The 21,559-nt window shown below is 35.7% G+C and overlaps 2 protein-coding genes across 9 annotated transcripts; one reads left to right on the top strand and one right to left on the bottom strand.

The window, feature by feature from the left end:
- Positions 1–9,844: 9,844 nt before the first annotated feature.
- LOC122537748 (angiomotin-like protein 1) lies at positions 9,845–19,906 on the bottom strand. Of its 4 annotated transcripts, none has more exons than XM_043671205.1 (13): positions 19,563–19,906; positions 18,733–18,847; positions 18,412–18,593; positions 17,822–18,084; positions 17,533–17,728; positions 17,093–17,385; positions 16,603–17,003; positions 16,380–16,525; positions 15,981–16,315; positions 15,774–15,908; positions 15,510–15,691; positions 15,273–15,427; positions 9,845–14,342 (listed from the first exon to the last, which is right to left on the bottom strand). In XM_043671205.1, the coding sequence occupies exons 2-13, from the start codon at positions 18,809–18,811 to the stop codon at positions 13,440–13,442; spliced, it is 3,270 nt and encodes a 1,089-aa protein (XP_043527140.1). In that variant the 5' UTR covers positions 18,812–18,847; positions 19,563–19,906; the 3' UTR covers positions 9,845–13,439. The 4 variants fall into 4 exon arrangements, with proteins under 4 accessions (XP_043527140.1, XP_043527138.1, XP_043527142.1 ...); XM_043671203.1 differs by having other exon boundaries at positions 19,652–19,905; XM_043671207.1 differs by having other exon boundaries at positions 17,093–17,382; positions 19,652–19,902.
- A 460-nt stretch (positions 19,907–20,366) lies between these two features.
- On the top strand, positions 20,367–21,385 carry LOC122537750 (rhodanese domain-containing protein CG4456-like). 5 transcript variants are annotated; one of them, XM_043671214.1, is made up of 4 exons: positions 20,367–20,445; positions 20,763–20,966; positions 21,034–21,196; positions 21,265–21,385. In XM_043671214.1, the coding sequence occupies exons 2-4, from the start codon at positions 20,819–20,821 to the stop codon at positions 21,317–21,319; spliced, it is 366 nt and encodes a 121-aa protein (XP_043527149.1). In that variant the 5' UTR covers positions 20,367–20,445; positions 20,763–20,818; the 3' UTR covers positions 21,320–21,385. The 5 variants fall into 5 exon arrangements, with proteins under 5 accessions (XP_043527149.1, XP_043527148.1, XP_043527147.1 ...); XM_043671213.1 differs by lacking the exon at positions 20,367–20,445 and adding an exon at positions 20,446–20,497; XM_043671212.1 differs by lacking the exon at positions 20,367–20,445 and adding an exon at positions 20,470–20,605 and having other exon boundaries at positions 20,766–20,966.
- Positions 21,386–21,559: the final 174 nt, after the last annotated feature.

Raw genomic sequence — 21,559 nt, 5'->3', positions numbered from 1 at the left:
ATATAGAGAGATCTGACAACGATCTAAAAATTCCAAAAATCTCGATATTTAATTTACGCGTTTCTATTACTGCCATTATCCCCGCTCCTTCTTCCTTTCGCAAACGTTCCGTTTGATTTGCCCAGCAGAAAACGGAAGTTCTTCCCCATTGGCGAGGCCAAAGACTTCCCTCTGCAGAGAATCGTCAAATACCACATAACCGCGACTCTTTTGTACGTTCGCCGTAATGATGTGTAAATGAGTACAGCTTTGTAATTAATATTCTTCCCAGCGAGCGACTCTCGACCGCGCGGCCAGCGCACCAGTCCCCACGAGTACGTATTATACGTGTAACACGCGGCAAAAATAACAACCTGTCGACATTTTTAATATTTTCTCGAACAGGCGGAGATCTGGCGAAAGACCGATCCTTGTTTTTCAAGCGGCGGTGAAAGGAAAACGCGTGCACGGCCAACTTCTTTCTTCGCTCGACTTGGAACGACAGCGGGCACACACCGCTCAGAGGAATATCAACCTGCCTCGACATCGCCAGCACCGACGACAAGAAAACCGTTCGATCTCTTCGACTTTCGTTCCAGTCCTCGACGTTTGCTCCCAGTCGCCAGAGAAATTATTAAACCAAACACTCTGATACTACCATCGTTCGGTCGACCGAACACAGGCCGTGTTTCCTCGCGTCTCGTTCTGTCGCTCGTTGAATATTATTTTTCCCGAAATGGAAACATCCAGTTGCAAATAATATTCAATTATTAATTTTGTTACATACAAGATTTAGTTGCATAGATACGCTCGAATTTCTTTCTTGCAACATTGAATCAAAGCGAAACGCGTCGATTTCGAAATTTCTATTTCTTTTTTTTTTTCTTTTCTTTTCTGTGCAGGTTTAAAGTTACAGGTACCTGCACGATACATACTTGTAGTTTATAGTATAGATTAAAGTGTTCTCTTCAGATGATTTTAGAAAGTCAAGGCAGTGGCGGGATTAATCCTATGAAATCTTCTCTGCCACGCGAAATTTGTGCATTTATGTAGAACGTGTCGAGTTGTGAGAGATTTTTGACATCTATTGCAGAAGAGAAGGTCAGTTTTCTTGATTCGATGGATTATTTTAGTGTGTCCTGTCCTTGATCGAGCCAATATTCTCATCGAACTGTAATTCTTAATTAGCTCTTTTGGTTAATCCGTTAAAAGAAATTATCTTGGTAGATGTCATTCACTACGTTGTGGATCTTCGTTCGATTTGATATTATCCACAGTCGGTTCCATTCGTTCGTAACGCAGATTTTTACATAATGTATAAGTTCTTAATACAGGATAGCTATCTTTGGCGTATTGGTTGGATCAATGCTTCCTTCGCATTCAAGTTTCCAGCGATACCTTGATGAGAACGTATCCAGACTATTGTTACATTTCTGTTCGAGTTGGAAAGTTCAGTGTAAATTGTAGAAACGTTTGTCCTCTTCCATTGTATTTGATAAGGCTTTGATTATACTCGTAGTCAAATTACATTGTCCGTACAACCGTTCGTTTGGAGTATCATAAATTGCTCAATGAAATTTTTCTATCGCTGTTCGTTATTAATGTACTTCTCGGAATGTTTAAATTACACTGTGCAAAAAAAAAGTAAATGTTATGATATTCTTTCTCGTACAGTGTAATGATGAAAAAATATTGCTTAACGCGACTATAAAGTAACGATAAACGCTTCGCAGCAATGAGAAACATCTACGAACCTCATATATTTTCCCATGGCTCAAATTATCCATGCAAAGTACACCGTTTGAGAATATTTAGCCAGCAATTTACCTCCCCCCCCCCCTCCCTCCCTCCCAGCAGCCGTCCGTATATTCAAGTTCGATGTAATTCTCGAAACGATTCAATATACATCAAGCAAACCAATTTCAATTTTAAATCTCGCAACGCTCGCGTCCCTCCTTCCGTTTGCGTTTGCTCCGTGAGTTTTAATATTTCCGGATATTCTCAGCCTCGGTGCATCCTTTCGGAATTCCCACCCGTGAAGAGAGGAAAATCCGCAAGGAGAGGCGCGCGCGTTTCCTCTCTTTTCTTCTCCTCCTCCTCTTTTTTTTTTCTTTTCTTTCCTTCTTCTTCTTTTTCATCCCCGTCTCCGCGAGATACGATCCCTTTAATTCCACGCGACCCATCGCATCGGTCGTCCATCCCTCTCCGTGCCGTCCGCGAAATTAGGTAATTACAAGCGGGGGCAGCCCGGGTAAAAATCAGATGGTAACGAAATTCAGAATCGGAATACGTTAATCCCGTTGGGAATCCCGCCGGGAGGAATCGAGGGAAATATGAAAATTGTCCGATTCGCGCCGGACGAGAAAAGGGGGGGAAGAGAGGAAAAGTGAAAGAGAAAAAGGAAAAAGAAAACAGGAGAAGTAGGAGACGAACTGGCTCGAGAATCTCATCTCTGGATTACATCGTCTCCGTTGGCACGTTCGTCGTCGGTCAGGAAACTTTGCGCTGAAATTGTAATTCGTTCTGGTCGAAGATACGAGTTCAACCCTCCTTCCCCTGCCCCTCTCTCGCTCTTTCTCTTTAGAGACGGAAGACGGGAAAGAAATGGCGAAATATCGTTAGGCACATTATAGAGAACCGCGAAACTAGAATGCTTGGCGCGCAAGGCACACAAGGGGGATGAAAATCCGAAAGTCTCGTTTGTTCCGATGCAATCTTGTATAACTGAGATGACAATTTCCCAATATTTAATATTTAATATTAAATCGGATCGAATGACAAACCGAGCGATTTAATGCGGATTCATGGCGATCAATTATCGAATCGATCCCCTGATTAAATGCGGGACACATCTTCCGGTTAATTAGCCGTTATGACTGTTAGCACTTACATAATTACGAGGAAATAATTCTATGGTGGACGACACATTTTCGTTTCCATAAATCATTCGTAACTCGCAATACATCTGTCGTAAAAAATGTTTCCAAGTTTAACGCGATGGAAGAATAAATATACTCTCTTTAGATTTAATTTTAAAGTGCTTGCGTATGTGTAAAATTAATAAACATTACAAGTCCACTTTGAACATCTGAGATGTTCAATTAAAATATTACATTTACAATCTATAAATATTATTTCAACCATTCGTTGTGAAGAGGTTATTATATTTGAAATAAAACAAAATAACAGAGAGGAGGGATTGGTTTGTTTTAAGAATTCTGTTAAAGTATAATTCATCATATCGTTCAATTCCACGAACATACGTCAGAAGTGCTGAGCGTATGTCTCGTTCACAACGATAATAAAATATCCTTTGACGTGTGGTAATCTAGGTAAGATGACAAATCACCTCTCGAATTGTCAAATCTACTTTAACCTTCACTCGAATACACACCATTGCCTATCGATAGCGCAACACGTATTTTTCCACAATCAATCACGGCATCAAAGAGAATATTTCAGGAACAGAGAAGAACAAAGAAGCAATATTTTCCTGAACGTTGAACAACAATCGGAGAATCTTTTGAAGAATTTTTACCTTCTCTAAATTGCACACCGTACGAATTGCATAGAAACACGAAGATCTTTTCACAGCGCATGTAAATATATAACATTATAAATGTTATTCAATGCTCAAACGTTCACCAATGACTAAAATATAAAATTTCCATCAGAGAAATCGCGATAAATATATCGCCGTAATCGTAATACATTTACAAAGAATCTATGAAAAATTATATTTTCTCATTTTTTTTTTACTACTCTGATAATTCCAGCATAAATACTTTTTACTATCCGTCTATACAAATCGCTCAAAGAACAAACCACCAGCATTCTCCTCAAGATTAAACTCCACTAGAGGAACAACAAAAAGAAGAAAAACAAAAACCAGCCTCTCTTACACGTTTCTCATTTTCCCTAAAATGCTCAACGCATTACGACCGACAAAGGAATCACGCTGTTCGTTTTCGAGCCGTCAAGTCTCAAAAGGGAGACACTGTACACGCGACACTGTACAACGAAAACCCGTGACAAACTATATGCAAATAATAACGAAAGGACCACACACACCAACGAGAGGACGAGGGACAGAGGGGGGAAAAAAAGAAAAACAGAAATTCGGTCGACATTCGTCGGGGACACGGGGTCGTGGTTCCATTTACCGAGTGATTGGTCAGCTGAATGATTGGATGGCCGCCTTTTGGCGCAATTTTGCCAGATCCAATTCCCGCCGCGTATTTTCTTTATCACGTTCGAGCTTCAATCGGTCGGCGAGCTTCTCGTGCGCGGCTACCGTTTGCCCTGGACCCCGGCTATGCACGCTCGTTCGAAATCAACTTCAACTTCTAATTACTTCTCAAAACGCTCTCGTCGAAATAATTAACCCGAAGTGGGGGCTTAATAACTTAACGAACGAGCGCATGGACCTTTCCACTCCTCGCTTCCCTTTATCCCTCCTTTCCCTTTACCTTTTTCCATTTCCCTTTTCCCCCAGCCAGGGGTTTCGTGCAAGTTTCCAACGCAAGTATACCACCACGAAGGTTTATCCCGTATCGTGATACCGCCGTCGCATGCTACAAAGTAGTTTCCATTGATTCTGGAGTAGCTGCTCTTTCCTGTTTTTTGCGGCCCTCGTTTATAACCCTTGGAAAATAGCGTTTCGACAACTTTGAAAGCGATATTGGTTTTCATGGTACGCTCGAGTCTTCTTGGAAACGGCGTTTAACACGTTTCTGGTCAAATTGGTTTCTTCTTTTTCCTTTTTTTTTTTTTTCGAAAGTCAAGGTTTGATAAACGTACAGTAGAGAAATGGGCGAGTCACCTAAGAGACCAGAAGTTGAAATTTTTTCAAAACGATTGATTGTGTCAAAAAATTGATCAAACTGTTTAGTATCAAGAATTAGACAAAGTTGAATGGTTTTGAATTAATTGACGTAATTGATATCTTTTAATGTTGATGACGAGCTAAATCGAATAACGTCTTGCAAAATGTATGTATATACATATATATATGTATATATTTCGATTGAAAAAAAACAAACTTGACCTCTGATCGCTTTCTATACATCAGCATTAAAAAATAACAATTAATGCTCCTCTCGAAACCGTTTAACTTTTGTCTAAAACATTTTTGGATGTAATTAATCGTTTCGAAAATATTCCAGTTTCTAGTCTTAGGTGACTCATCCTGTACATCTTCTAAACGTTCATGCCAAATTGAGTTAGCGATATATTTTCTTCGTCTTAAATATATTAAGGCAGCAATTCAAATCAAAAGAACTAACGAAATCAAAAGAGAGTAGAAGCGTATTGTAAAAACGTAGTTGTTAGTTTACTTTGTCAAAAATAATTGTTCCCGAAATACGACGTTTAATATAAACGCCTTTTTCAATTCCGGACGATCTATATTAAATAAAATGAAAAACTGACGAAAGAACAAAAACGCGTAGATAGTGGTTAATTGTAGTCACCCGAAGGCGACACTTAATACCGCCATTTCAAATTTACAATAATTCATACCGAGAAAGCCATCAAATAAAAGAAAGAATAAAAAAGCGTAGTTCCCGGTTATTTCGTTGAAACGTTACTAATTTTTTCGACGTATGATTCTGCGCTACAGTAAAATGCCTGTTACATGAACTAATTGGTAGACAAAAGTGCTCAAATAGGAGAATTTTCAGCGATTTATTACTAGCACTGAATTTGATTCATTATTCATGACACAGTGAAATGAAATTGACACCATTTTTTTCTTTTTTTTCTAAATATCTTTATACATAATTACACAAACAAAAAGATATTAACGTCCTAGTGTTTAGATTGTTTTCTGTCAATAAAGTCTTTCGACTTGTTAAAACATTTCCTATTTGCTTTTGCTCTAAATAGTTTTCAATAGCGAGTTTTCGGTTTTTTTTATATCGGCGATGTCTGATTTTACAATACCATATTTTTGTACTAAACTCGTTGCACATTTGTCCACACTCAAATTCTTTATTTCTATTTTGATTACGATACAAGTCACATCATGTAACTTTATACGGTACTACGTCGATTTCAAATCACGTCGAATCATCATGAATTGATCTCATTCTACGAGAAGTATATAAACACATTTATACGCGTATAAACGCTTTTATTATAATAGCAATATTATAATAACAAGGTGGCGACTGAAAAACTGAAGAGTCACAACTTGTTCATTTTCAATCTTTTTTATTTTCTTTTTTTGTAGAGAAAAATATCGAAAAAATTCATTAATTATATTTTCAAATAAAATAATAAAAAATTAAAATAAAATAATAAAAAATTAAAAAAACGTGTTTGTAAAAGTAATTTTTGTTCGTATCATTCGTTTATCTTTTAGTAATCACCCTACATATTCATACATGTATGAAATACATACATGTTGTAATATGTATGAAATACACACATATTGAAATATGTATGAAATACGCAGTTCATATATTCAAACAATAGATCAATTATATGTTCGTATAAGAAAACGTTCGCGTAATAGGAATTCATACGACGAAGGTTCCGCTGTACTTCAAATTTCGAAATACCGCGCCACGATTTTCAACTCTTTCGTTGCGTCCTAACCTATACCAATACGTCCTCCCCGACGCGCCAATGATTGACGATTTATCGAAAATCGTTTGAACATCGTTCGTACAATTGGACACTTACCTTTCACAATGGCGGTGGTGGAAAAAACGGTGAATATCAGGATCAGCCTCATCGGTGACAGTCTCATTCCGTACTCCTTCATGGTTAGAACGAATCCGCTACAGGAACATAGATGAACACACCGAGAACACAAAACTCCGGTTCACTCGCGCACCGAGAACGTACTTGTATTTATCCCGTTTCGAGAAATAAGTCACTTCACAGTCTTTTTTACGCGCACACGGCACACCTGTTATGCTATTTACTTTTCGTACGATCGACGTTTCGAAAACATTCGAAAATATTTACTCCTAAACGGATGAACTCGCACGCCCGAGACACCTTCGTTCAATCTTGCGTTTCAGGAGTTGTGTTCCCATCGAGTACAATTCCGCGGTATTTTTCGATAATATTGTTTCACACGCGGATCTCAGATGACCGATCGATTATCACTTCAGCAGAGAAACATCACCGCGAAACATTCCCGTCATCCGTTGGTACTCCTTTTCTACACTTGATCATTCGCTTTTTTCGCGTGACACTTCTCCCGGCGTAAAGAAACGGACTGAATTCGTAACGGACTACCAACGCTCGAGAATCACAACCGACAAGTTCGATAATCGTGGCGGAGCGCGTCTGATTGGTCCAGGAATAATCGAATGGAAAAATCGAATCGAGCTTAACCTCTCGATAGAACCGTGCAACGTCAGATGTCAAAAAACAGTGTCTCCATAGCAACCGTCGAATACGCGCATTTCACTTGCCCATGGATTTCAAATCAGCATATATATATCTTTGCCGTTTCTCGGTTTTGCACTCGGTCTCCTTTCAAACGCGAGCAACGTCAAGACGTAATCATATTCGACAGCGAGAGACGAACAGCACGGGGACTAGCGATCGACGCGTTCGAAGGATCGATCTATCGGAACGGCGGTATGGTGGGGAGGGGGAAGGGTTGGAAAGTGGGAGGGGGAGTAACACTGCACCGCGAGTTCACTCGTAACAGGTGAATTGTCAACTAACACGGAATCACCGCATTCGTACTCGTTGGCCACTGGCAGCTCCGAAACCAGAGTGTCGCTTGCTCGAGCATCCACACGAGAATCGGCTTTATTTCTCCTACCGTGTCGTCCGTTTTCGAACACAAACATCGATGACACCGATCATCACCCTGTTTTTCCGCCGGTTTTTACTCAAACTTTCGCGCTGTGTTTTCTTTCTCTCGGCGGTCAGCGCTTCGTCGATGTCAATCTCCCCGTGACTTTTCAACGCTCCGTTTGCCGCGCTACAAACGAAGAAACAACGTGGCGATTCGCGTATCACTTGCAAAGAACGACCCGACACGGGGACACGTACTTGTCAACGGATCGCGCGACGAAAAGGCAAAATCCACCATGTACCACCGCACACCTACGCGGGAGTGTGAACACTGTGGAATCGCTCGAAAGGGAAGGAGGCCTCTGCCCCCGCAGAGATCCACGGAGATTGCCGAGCGGAGCCGAGCAGCCACGAGCGTACCGACCACCAGCATCCAACTGCACCTCCCAACCCCTACCGGCTGCGAGCGCAGTGCGCACGCAAAGCACTTGACACGACGAGCACGGAGAAGAACAACGCAGATGCGGAAAATCGACGGGAAACGTCGTCAAGATACCGTGGATCCTACGATGGGCATCGGGGCGAACCGATTGTGTTTTGGATCTTTCATTCGTCCCCCACTCTGCTTCCCTGCAATCCCTTCGAACACCGTGCACATTGGAAAGCGCATCGTTTTTTAAGCGGAACGTATGTGCGCGCCGCGTAGCTAATGGAAAAATGGGAAGCGTAATCCAATGCGAGAAACGAATAGGAATTTATCAATAGTAGAGGAGCGAGCACGATTAAAAGAAGTGACTTCCTAAAATTAGAAATAACGATAACGAGGGAGGGAAAAAAAGTAGTTCTTGAAAAGTACGGAGTTCAATTAATGGAAAGATTAAATTGGAGATGTAATTTTTCTTTGAAAGTATTATTCGAAATTGATATTATTATAAATTTGTATTTTATCGTTAATGCTACGCTCTTTTACCTTCTTGAAATTATTTATAATGATATCTTATTATAAATAAAGATCACCTAACGAACACGATATTCGTTTGAAATTAAATTATTTAGTACTTGGCATATTTTTTTTAAATAAAATTTCACACGACTGTTAAAAAAAGGAAATTTTGTAATGTAACAAAAATTTCCAATTCAATATTATCCAGTTGCGTCACCCGGTATAGTTTAATTCAACATCTGGCGTGCATACGTGCACGCAAGCAGTACAGAATTTAATAAATAAACTTTTGGTTTCAATTTATATTTCAAAATTTCTACGAAAATTATATTACAAACTTTCTACGGAAAAAATTCTTGTTCATTTTTCGATCGTTAGTAAAATGACTATTTCAAAAATATTAAACATTTTCTCCCCTATCAACAGTGTAATATACGAATTATGGATTAAATTACAAAAATATAATTAAAATTCCAACAATTTCTATCTTATGAGGAATGTAAACCAGAAACTATATTACAAAGTAAATTCTTCATTCGATAAGATATTTATATATAACTTTATAATGAAACTTTTCTTTATTTTAGAAATAAAGTGATATTTTAAAATTTTTTCAAAGTAATGGATATTTCCATATTATTTTAAGCGATGTAATTCATTAACAAATGAATATAATGTATATAGACATTAAATACTTGAAGCGTAGATTTAATAAAGCAGTCTTTCATTAATTATTCGTTATGATTTGAAGAATATGAATTATCTGAAATGTGCAAGTAATTCTATATTCAATATGTTCAATTGCAAAATAAATATTTAAGGAAAAAGAAGATTAAAGTCTGCTTTTGTTTTTCTCTTTCTTCCTCTCTCTTAGCACAACCTACCTACTTCGACTACAAATCATTCGCTACTTGTAACTTTTCAAAAAGAGGAAGATAAGAGTTTGCAAGCCACCTGCTACAAGGTAATAACTATCAAGTACATACGAAGTGTATTGTTTCCAGAAATAAATCATAACTCGAAATTAATTACCGTATGCTTCCAATTATCCTTTTCGTTTAATTACATAATTGAATTCTTTATCTCACATTTTACTGTATGAAAAAGACAAGTTGGATGCAAAAGTTTGTGTTTTAAATAAATAGATCAGTAAGAATGTATTAGCGACAAAATTCGAAATGCTTCCCTTTATTATCTTTATTTACAATATTCATAGAGCAATCTTTTTATGGCAAAGATCGATAAAAAGTTACAATCTATGAGAAATCTTCGACGATTCAAATCGTCAGTATTTTTATAAAATATAAATTTCACAATATTTGAACACAGATCTTTGTATATAAAGGAGCGAATATTCATTTCGAGAATAAAAAAAAAAAAAAGAAACGTTATGCCACTGACGGTTCGCATATCCTCTATGTTCTACATCACAATCAACGTGTATTATAATTTGAACAATACAAAATCCACGCGTGATAATTATCTCCTGTGACTGGTACAGCGTTATTTGAAAAGGAGGGTGATAGAATAATACGATAAGCGTATTATATAAAATACATGTTACGTTTATATATACAGGATGTTTCATAAGATCTGAGGTATTTAAAAAATGAGATTCCTAATTTGAAAACAATGTTTTTTTTTCAAATAAAATCCTAATCCGCCATCAAAAAATAAATAAATAAATAAATATTTAATAAGAATAAATTACGATAAGAATAATATAAAAAGATATTTGTTTTCTTAAATTTTAAAAAAGGAAATCAATATAAATTGATTTGCAACATATAAATAAGGAAAATGTTTGTAAAAGTAACACGAAACGAAAAAAAATGCTTGGCGTAAGTGAAATTTTTTATTTCAAATTGCTATGAAAGATATCCTACGCATTTATTTTCCGTTTCGATACATTGTGATTTTCATGGCAGAGAAAATCCCAGACTTGTTCAAAAGCACATTACATAGGTAATATTGCTTTCGAAGACCATTGAAAGTACACAGGTCAGCTTTCGAAATCTCAAACTCAAGGACCATTGAATCATATATAACTCTTATTGCAAACGTGTAAAATAGAACAGAGATCTCTCATTTTCTAAACATATCGTATCTTAATGAACATCCTAAATGTAGAGGGTGAGTCTTTTATCAGTCGTCACTCGGTTTTCTAAATTCTCTTACCGTTTATGTAGGATCGCGTGCTTCAAAACGGAAGCTTCGAAACGGCTGTTCGAGGAAAGTTCCTTCCTGAAACGTTCGCGGGAAACAAGAATTGATAGAAAATTCACCCTACGTGTAAAATAGATAATTAACACAAAAACGAAAACAAATAAATACACTAAAATTAAAACATATTTGTCAATATAAATTGTAGTGTGCGGCATTCTAACTTGCTTTGGCATTCTACGTATTTTTCTTCTATTTCTTTGTTCTCGTATTTCTTTGTCTTTGTTTCGGACGTACGAAACAAAAGTAAACGATTTCATCCTAAAACAAGAATTGTCCTCCGACACCTCTGCAGAAATGACATTAGGTAAAAAAAAAAAAAGAGATTTCGTTCTCCTCTTTTCTTTTTTTTTTCTTGCTTCTTTGCCGTTTTTTTTTCTGATCCTTTCTTTTTTTTTTCAACAAGGCTATTCGTCGAAGGGATTATAGAGAATGCTAATGAAATTTCCACTACATTTACCACGAATGTCCCTGTCGTCTTTAAGGAACTCGTATCGTGAACAATAGATGTTTTAATGTATATGGATTTGTGTACATGCACCAACTTCGACTGCGTCTGTATACGTATGTAACTGGATTTGTGTGTGTAGATATATATATGCATCTACACACGCGTAAAGGATGAAACGAAATGGGGCAGAAAACACAAAATGTGACAGCAAATCGCAAAGAAGAAAATTTGTTTTGTTGGTATTCATTTCTTTCAGTCTTATAAGTACCTATACTAATCACGAAGATTATGGTAAACCTTGCAGTTTAATGCTAGAATTCACAACGTAACGTGTTCAACTTGCTAGTAATATAAGTCAATATTGCTTTTTGCTTTCGAAGCTCCTCTTTCTTCCTTCTTTCTATAATTAACATACACAAGAGACAGAAGCATGAAAATCGTACGTTAGATCGGAACTCCACAATGTTCTCGTTCTGATCATTATCGAATTAATCAATTCAGTTTAAACATAGCCTGATTTTCCGATTGTCCAAATAATGTTTAAAAGAAACATCGTGAAAACAAGGAAAATGTAAAAATAATCTCCCTAAAAAACGAATGTCATCGATCGAAATTACTGTCGTCAAGAGTTTCATTAACATTTAAAAATTTAAAGCAGGACAAGGGGAGAGGGGAGGAAGGCAAATATACCTTCCGAGTGACCGAACGATACTTCGACGTATAAATGCTTATAAAACTGCGTCGCGAAATATATTACTTCTAAATATTGTATACGATTACACCGTCGTTACATCTTGAATTAGGCGAATCACCGTCAACGATTTACGTAATTTCTCTCTGTGTAAATGAACACTTAAAATTATCGAATGGAGACACGTACACACAAAAATATGATTATCTAAAATATATAATATGTATATGTGTGTGTGTGTGTGTGTATGTGTATGTGTATATATGTAAGTCGAATCCCTCACTGTGCATCCAGGCAAATCGAATACTCGTTTGCCTTACCCCAGTTTCGCTTTTCCATCGAAAAGCAAAACCGATTGAATATCCCGTGACGTATCTTTGTAGTGTTTCCAACAGGAAACAATCTTAAAGACACATAAAAAAAAAAAAAAAGAAAAAGAAAAAGAAAAGGAGGAAAAGGAAATGTTTTTTTCATAAGGCACGACACAGAAATGCGATACTCTTGACGAACTCTTGGGTAAAAATTGTAAAATACACGTTTGAAAAAATAACGTGTCTAGTTAAGGATCACGCGATCAATTTTATCCGAAAGACACGTGTGTCTTGTAGAATTCTGAAGGTATTCCCGAATGTATAAATCTTATTCCTAGTTGTACCGAACTTATATTTTTCTTTATCACGCAGTCTTTAACAAGGCACTTCTTTTTCGCGTTTCCCTTATACGAATAAATTGTTGGTGAAAAAAGGCCGCAATATTCCTAGACGTAGGTGCGTACGAAACAAGAGGAAATCAATTCCATTCTCATTACAGAAGTTACTTTGGTAATGACTAGGTCATGCACTATCGCTACGCAACGATATATCGTGGTTCCTCGCTATGTCGTGGCGATTGACTTCGCTTCTCCGTTATTAATGGTAATAAAGGGAACTAATATATCGTTTAATATTATGGCTGTGTAGACGTATCGCTCGCGCATACGTACATTAGGACTTCTAGATAGGATCTGAAGTGCTGAAAGGCGAAGCAGAGACGCTCTCGAAACCGGTCAACGTTTTTTGATTTTCTCCTTAATTCTACCTCCCATTTTATTCGTCGTTCATCGTTCGCTTCCGCTCGATCATTTAACCATTCGATCTTGCTACGCTCCTCTCTGACGCATCCACTAGAAAGAAATTCTTCCATCGTTTGTCGAAAAAGCAATACAAAAGTAAAGACAGTGGAAACAAGCATGTATACCAATGTTTGCTAAGAAAGGTTCTCGTAAATGGAAGATAAAGTACGGAAAATTATATCTCTCTGACTTGCTCGATATACGCTCGGGAGAACTCGATCTCTTCAAAGGATAATCTTTAAAAAGGGAAGACTAACTCGACACTGAACGTTATAAATTAAAACTGAATGCGGTAATTGCTCGGACGAGGAATGGATCTCGCTTTGGAAGGAGGCAACGACGACGTTGACGCCTCGCTGCTAGCAGTGCCGCCGGAATCGCGTCCTCCGCTCTTGCTGCTCACCGTGCTTCCAGTACTTTGTCCTCGTGAACCAGTCTGCTTCCTCGAAGTACCATCACTGAGACGACCGTACTCCCCGATACGACGAGACGGTGGAGGTATCAGGGAGCGACTCTGAACTTCTCTGTGCTTCGTTTCTGAACCCGACGGTTGTTTCTTACGAATATTTTCACCTTGGAGACGCTCGTACTCGTGGCTTATTGTGGAAGACGGCTTTTTCAACGAGTTATTAACGACCAACTGTTCCGTTCCGGATGATTTCTTTCGACGCTGAGCCTTTGTATCAAATCTGCCGTACTCGATGGTGCAGTTGCTCGTATCGCGTACCTTCATGCTCGCGGGCGTGTCCAAAGTCGGACCTGGATCCGATTTCTTACGAGCCTCTGTGTCGCTCAGTCTACAATAACGCGAGCTCGTCGACTTCAGATTCTTCGGCGGTCGCGGTAACGAACTGGGAGGAAGACTACCCGCACGGCGTGGTTCACCCTCTTGCATTCTCTGTCTCTGCGAGCTTCTGCCCTGCTTCTCCAATAGCATCATATCTTCGGGCTTACCATCCGACAATCTCGATACAGTGCCTTTCAGCCTCGAGGCTGCACTCGCAAACTCCATGATACTCGGTGAGACCTCGCCACCGGAGTCGTCCAATAGGCGACTCTTACTTGAGGCAGTGCTCGAGGTGCCTGTACTATCTACACCCGCCAATAATGGCTTGGATATTTTTCCTTTTCGCGACGCAGTGCCTGGATTAGAGAATCCTGGAAAACAGCAAAGTGCCCGCTGAAACAAGAGAAAAGCAAAACCGCGTTGGAAAGGAGGCCCGGGACCTGGAAATGGGGTTAGTGCTCGCTACAACAGCGCATGCACACTCCAGGATCACTTGGGACAGATATCGGATTGGGTTAGTTTGAATTAAGAAGGAGGAGGGGAATGTCTTGTTTCTCTTTTTTCATCGTCTGACGGTATACGATTAATGTACAGTTAATTGTAAAACGAGAAATCAATGGCACACAAAAATTTATATTAGTAGAAAAATACATTTTACTGGGTTTTTTTTTTTAGATTAAATATTATGATTTATGCAGAGTTCTCTTTTTACAGAACAGTAAATATGCTTTTTCCTCCAATTATCAATTTTCATTTTATTTCGAACATTATACCGTAAAGATCCGTTGAAAAACAAATACAAAATTGAAATACAAGATCTCAGGTAAAAAGTTTACTCTGTATAAATTTTGCTAACAAAGAAAAATAAAAAAATTATAAAAAGTGAATTAATATGACACACATAATTATGCAAACGGCAATACGAATAAGACAAACACAAAATAAGAATAGCTGATACATTATTAATATATTTATTTAATGTATCAAGTTGCTAAGATTTCTGTGATAAATCTGTGACGTATCAACTATTCTTGTTCATACAGCTAACCCAAATAAAACATTAAGATACCTTTAATTGTACAATTTGCAATATTTTCATAGTCGTCTGTAGCTATAAAGCTAAAGTAAACACTAAAGAATGTAACATTACAAAATAAAAAACATTACGTTGAACGCAAAGAATACATGTAGAAAAAAATAAAAATAAAATTTCATAAAAATGATCTTGAAAGAATCAAGTACTAAAATTCTACTTTTATCCCTTTTTTCTTACGGAATTATTTCTACATCTAATAACTATACATTTACTGGGATCTTGCATACCTTACTAAGTAGCTGGGAGTCTAGTTCTTTTAACTGATCATCGAGACTTTTATTCGTTTGTTCGAAGCTGCCCTGCTTCCTATACTTGTAACTGTCTGTAACACCGTACGAACCGGTACTTCCATAACCACTACCACCACCCAATACACTGCTTACTATTAAACATAAAAATTAATAATGAAAAAAATACAGTTTTTGGCTAGTTTTCGAAAAAAAACTACCGGTAAGAAATCTTACCGAGTTCTGGCGTGCTTGTCAGTGCGGTATGATGATCCGCTGATGTACTTGAATGAGACGAATGTGCAGCGGGATAACTGCCAACACCACTACTGCTACTACTATCCTTGTCATATGTATGTTTCTGAAGAACTCTGATCATAGCATCCCTTTCAGCTAATTTCGATTCTAAATCCTTCATTCTATAAAGCAGTTTATATCACCATAAATCTATTTCAATTATAAAAAAATATAAAAAGATCATGTGTGAAAAGATAATATTACCTAGATTCAAAATCAGCCAATTTTTTCTGTGCAGCGTGCACTTCATCCATATGTCTCATTTTCTCAGACCGTGCCTCTGCAATTAATTTCTCAGCATCTTGACTCGTTTTTTCTAATGCAGCTATCTTTGCGTCCCTGATCAGATAAATAAATTACAACCAATGTGCGCATGACAAAAAAAAAAAATTATTAAACGAGCGAACTTACTTTGGTAGACTGGCTGCATCAATTGCCGCTTGCCTTAGTGCGCTTTCTTCGAGATAACGTTGCTCCCATTTCGCAACATCACCCTCCAGCGACATAATTTTTTCGTCTCTTTCGCGTATTCGTCGTTTCAATTCTGCGATCGTTTCTCCATTGGAAGATTGTTCATTACCATTAGCACCACCACCGCCGCCGCCACCGCCTTCTCTTAATTCCCGTTCTAATTGACCTCTCAACTGTCTTTCTGTTTCTTCTCTTCTGTCACTGGACGCTTGAAGAGAAGACAAAGCTCGTTGAAGTTGGCCTACTCTTTCTACGTATACTTGTTTTTTCCGACACTGTAAGAAACAAATGTAACAACTTACAAACAAATAATTTGCTGAGACATAAAAGAAATATTACCTCTTCTTCGAGGCGTACGACATTGCCCTGTGCATTAGTGAGAGCAGTATCTAAAATATCTATGTGTGTACGTTGCTCCTGTAACGTTGCTCGTTGTGCTGCCAATTCGATTTCCTGTCTTTCTTTCGCCGCGGCTAATTCTTTGTCTAATATAAAAATCAATACACGGGTTAAAAACAATATTTTTGTCAATGGAAACTAAGGAATATGAAAATGTACATACTTTGAGTAATCAATTGACCAATTAATAATTCTCGTTGCGTTAATTCCTTTCTCATAGATTCCACGATCGGAGGACTGTCAGTACGTGCCGATAATAAATCTATTTGATCTCGTAAGGCACGATTTAATTCAGTTAATCGTCTGCAATCATTTTGTAACCTCAATCTAGCAGCTCGTTCCAGTTTCTCTCTTCGTTCACTCGATGCAGCCAATTCTTCATGAGCCCGATGTACCTTCGCGATTTCTTGTTCCAATTTTTGAGATTTAGCAACTTTATTATAACACCGTTCTAATTCTAATTTTAAAGCACTGTTTTCTTGAATTACGATTTGTATCATCTCCGATGGTGGCCAAATTTCACCCGTTGCAGATTCTGTCTCCTCCCTTCCTTTCGTTTGAGGTCTATGAAAATATTAAGCATAAAACATTACTTATAACAAACGATCATTCAAAATGAACTAACTTCAACAGAATTAGTTTAATTAAATCACCGTGGGGAAGTGGTTCGCAAATTGTAGTTATCCATATCTGGTTTGCCAATTCTAGATAAATCAGGTTGCGATCTTGACAATGTCAATTTTTCCATTGGGCCAGGGAATCGAGATTTATTTTTCAGTGGCAACAAGACGGACATATATGAAGGTGGTGGTCTATCTTCTGATTCACTATCGTTCTGTTTACCTCTTTCACCATCTCTCATTCTCATATCAATATTTCCTCCATTATTTGTTAGCTTACTGTAAGATGGTACTTTAACTTCTTTTGCAAGATGTTTTAATACCTGCTTGTTTTAAACGAAATAACGGACATAAGCAATTAATCTTGTTTAATAAAATGTATTATAATGATATAATCTTTTAAAAGCATTGAATATTCGTTTGTTATATATTTCATTATTTTATAATTATTAAAATAATATTAAAATAATCACCTGCGATTGACTAAGATAATCGTCTGGTATGTCTGTAATTTCTTGACATCCGCCATTATTAGTTTGCTCGTAAATGTGATCTTCATGAGATAAATTTGATAAAGACTGCATAGTAGGGCTATTTGAATGTCCTTTTCCACCACCATCACAATATAAGTAACTCATATCTCCATGTTCTCTAACAACACCCGACAACCTAAAATTAAACAGTAATGGTTAATGTTTATAAAAAATTATAAAAATATAAATATTAATGGTCTTGCAACTTTTTCTTCAAAATGTGTATTACCTTCCAGATGGTAACCATGAATTATCATCATTAGCATTGTGTATAATAAGTGTATTGTAGGAGCTTGTAGACACATCTAAGCTACTTCTATTTGATCCTACACTGGTACGGTTGCTTAAATTATCCTTCAAACTATTTCTATTAGAACCATTAATACTATCTTTAAGGCTATTTCGATTAGAACCATTCAAATTCTCCTTCAAACTGTTCCTGTTTGAACCATTTAAATTGTCCTTCAAACTGTTTCTGTTGAGCAGGTTACCCTAGATTGCAATAAAGTAGTTTACACTTATGTAACTTAGTAATAATGATGGCAATTTAAGATATGTAAGAATATAGTTAACTAACAGAAACATTAAAAAATATTTCAAAGACAGTAACTGAATAAAAATATGTGATATATTAAAGTACTAATATCCTTCAAAAGACTAAAAAGATAATAAACTAATGAAAATAAAAATAAGAAAGATAAAAATAATGAACTAAAAGAATGTAATAAGCAACATAAATATGTATGATTAATGTAAATTAGTGTTAATAAAACTATTAAAAACATGTTTAATAAAGAATTATTAATAATTCATTCATACTTGTATATTTGGTATATTTTCTTTATGACTGGAAGATCTTGATGGGCTTTGCTGCTGATTTTCTTGACCTTGAGGTTCTTGGCGAGCTGTATGTCTTATAACATAGCGATCTTCATTGGTTAAATTCTCGTTTGATGTTGAAACATCAGTTTCACTGCCACTCAAACTTTGTGGAAGACCTCCTATTAGATATATATCATACATCTTAAGAAACAATAAACTTATAATTTTCTTAACAAATTAAAATATTATTCGTTTAAAAAGTTTTGAGAGACAACAAAAAAAATAACAAACACAAATATCATAAAATTTTCTTTATACCTTGCATTGATAATTGTTTCCTTTGTATATTGTTATTTGAAAAAGGTAAGAATCTGCTACCTTGTTGCACAGAACTCATTTTTCTATTATTTCATTTACACCTGTTGTATTTAATCTGCAAATATATAAAATTAATCTTTCACAATTGTTCAGAAAATATTACAGAACAATTTTTACATTATTTATGAATAAATAGATTTCTCAAAGTTTATTTTACTTCAATATTCTTTTCACAGATTTAAATCAACAATAAAAGATCTATTTTTACAAGCTCTCAAGAAACACAAATTTATAACATGCTTTATTTATAACATTTTTTGATAAAAGGTCTTTTCATGATATATATTTCAAAGAACATTTGGAAATACTTCACGTCAAAACTCGTCGAGAAAGCGAATGGGAAAGATACGAACAATGCTCACAAATTAATCACTCTCACATCTCCAAATGTGAAAAACCAGTGAGAACATAGAACCTATTCATGCATTCTTCTATTTGACACTACGCATGTATTCATGCATCCGAAAACGAAGAATCGAGATATAATTATCAGGAGTCAATGTTTAAGAAAGAGATACTGATGTTACAGTAATAGTAAAGCAGAGCACTCTGACAGAGGTGTCAACACTCTGGAATGTTGATAATCCGGAGATATTGAATTTTTCATTGATGTGTAATATCGTAGCGGGAAAGTACTCGAAGTCTCGCAAATCCAACTCGGTACATGCATACTCGCAACACCGAAAACGATCCTATTGCATATATGATCTTATAATATTTTTATAAGTTGCTGAACTTGAAGGGCTGTATAAATAAACAAAAGAATGTACTCGAACTAAGATCCACCGACGATATTCAACATGCCGCGTTACGGAAATACCAGCAGATGACCCTGCTGAATCGATGTCCGATTACTCACATTATGCGAAAGTGCAAAAACGGGATGAGAGTGTTGCAATTATTTCAATATAAATTAATACACTTTACTGCTCCACGCACGAGAAATAAAAATTGTTAGTTCCCGCATTCCTCATCAGAGTGCGATATACGTGTACGAAAGCGGAATACGATCTTCCTGACTTCCAAACTTTCCCAACATTTTTCTTCATCTCTAGATGATGAATCACCGAAAAGAAATGGACGCAAAATGTTGTCTTCCTATCTTTTCTTTACATTGTACTATGATAAATATAACATGTTTCTTACAAATTTTCTTAGAAATTGAACTAAGTTTTGTACTTTGTTCCTAAGTCAGATATTTAAGTCAAGTTCATTGGATTTTGACAGTACACACACATATAAGCTTTATTTTACTTTCGAATAATTCTTATTTCAAATCAGACATTGTCACATACGTAGAAATACGTATGATTTAAAAGTAAATTAAATTGACAATTTATTGTTTTAATTGGTTTAACATGTGTAGTTAAGCCGCGTTCATATGATATACATTGATAGTTATTTTTGAGTTTTTTGAAAAATATATTACGATGACTAATTATTATTAAAATATTTTAATAATAAGAATACTATAATTCTACGAAGATAGTAATCGTTTTTAAAATGCAATTTAGCCTATGCTTTGCATGTTTATATATATATGATTTCACCAATTTCACCTCTTCTCGGTATACGTTTTCCTTCTGCAACTAGCATATATATATATACTATTTAACACTATGTGTAACATAACTTGTATATAATTTATATTGTGTGAGTGTAGATAAAAAAATAATTATGAATTTTAATAAATTACGACATTGTTGTAAGCTCATTTCTTTCAAATCATTACACCAAAGCTCATATATTATATCAAAATCATCTATTTATGATAAATTGTTGAAAATTACTTCATATAGGATATTTTTTCATGGTAATCTAAAAAAAGATTCTGTAAAGTTACTTATTGACAATTTGTAATTAATAATTTGTGTTATAATATTTATACATAATTGAAAATAAAATGTCTTATTATAAATGTAGAATTTTATTCCATATGTATATCACGTATCAAACATATTGTTTTCTAGTAAAACCAACTTTACAGTTTTCAACTTCATCTTCTCTTCATACTGATATTAATACTATGTCTGAAGATAATAAGAAATCTCTCACTGTTGATTATAATGATGTTCTTAAAGCTCAAAATGACAATAGTATTTTAATTATTGATGTCAGAGAAAAGGAAGAAATTGATGAAACTGGGAAGCTACCTGGAAGTATTCATGTACCAAGTATGTTCTAATATTATTAAAACCATTCTTTAAAACATTAGATAATTATTAAATTCATTTATCACAGTGGGAGATGTTACAAATACATTATTGAATTTTTCCGAGAAGGATTTTAAAGAAAAATTTAATAAGGAAAAACCTTCCAAAAATACAAAAATCATATTGAGCTGTAGATCTGGAAAAAGAAGTGGCATGGTTCAAGAAGAAATTCAAAAACTTGGATATAAAAAGTATACTAATTATCTACATATACTTTATATGTAATAAAACTAATAAAACATATTTATTTATATTTTAGTGCATACAACTATACTGGAGGATGGCTAGATTGGGAAAGCAATCAGAAAGTATAAACTAACATATACATTATTATAATTGTTTATATGTACAAATATGTTCATTAATAAATTGTTATCAATAATCAAAATTTTTTAATCCAAGCTTCAATAATATATTTACATGTATTTTAATGTATACACACACATATATATATACACATACAGAAAATATTATATAATGCATATAAGTTATAATATTTTAATGGAAATATCTCATAATGCATTCAAAGTTCTTATATACAAGTTCTGTTACAT

The sequence above is a fragment of the Frieseomelitta varia genome, unplaced genomic scaffold, assembly GCF_011392965.1.
Source record: "Frieseomelitta varia isolate USP_RPSP 00005682 unplaced genomic scaffold, Fvar_1.2 scaffold_928, whole genome shotgun sequence".
NCBI classification, from domain to species: Eukaryota; Metazoa; Arthropoda; class Insecta; order Hymenoptera; family Apidae; genus Frieseomelitta; species Frieseomelitta varia.
The sequence above is the reverse complement of the archived record's forward strand: the minus strand, read 5'-3'. Positions and strand labels throughout refer to the sequence as shown.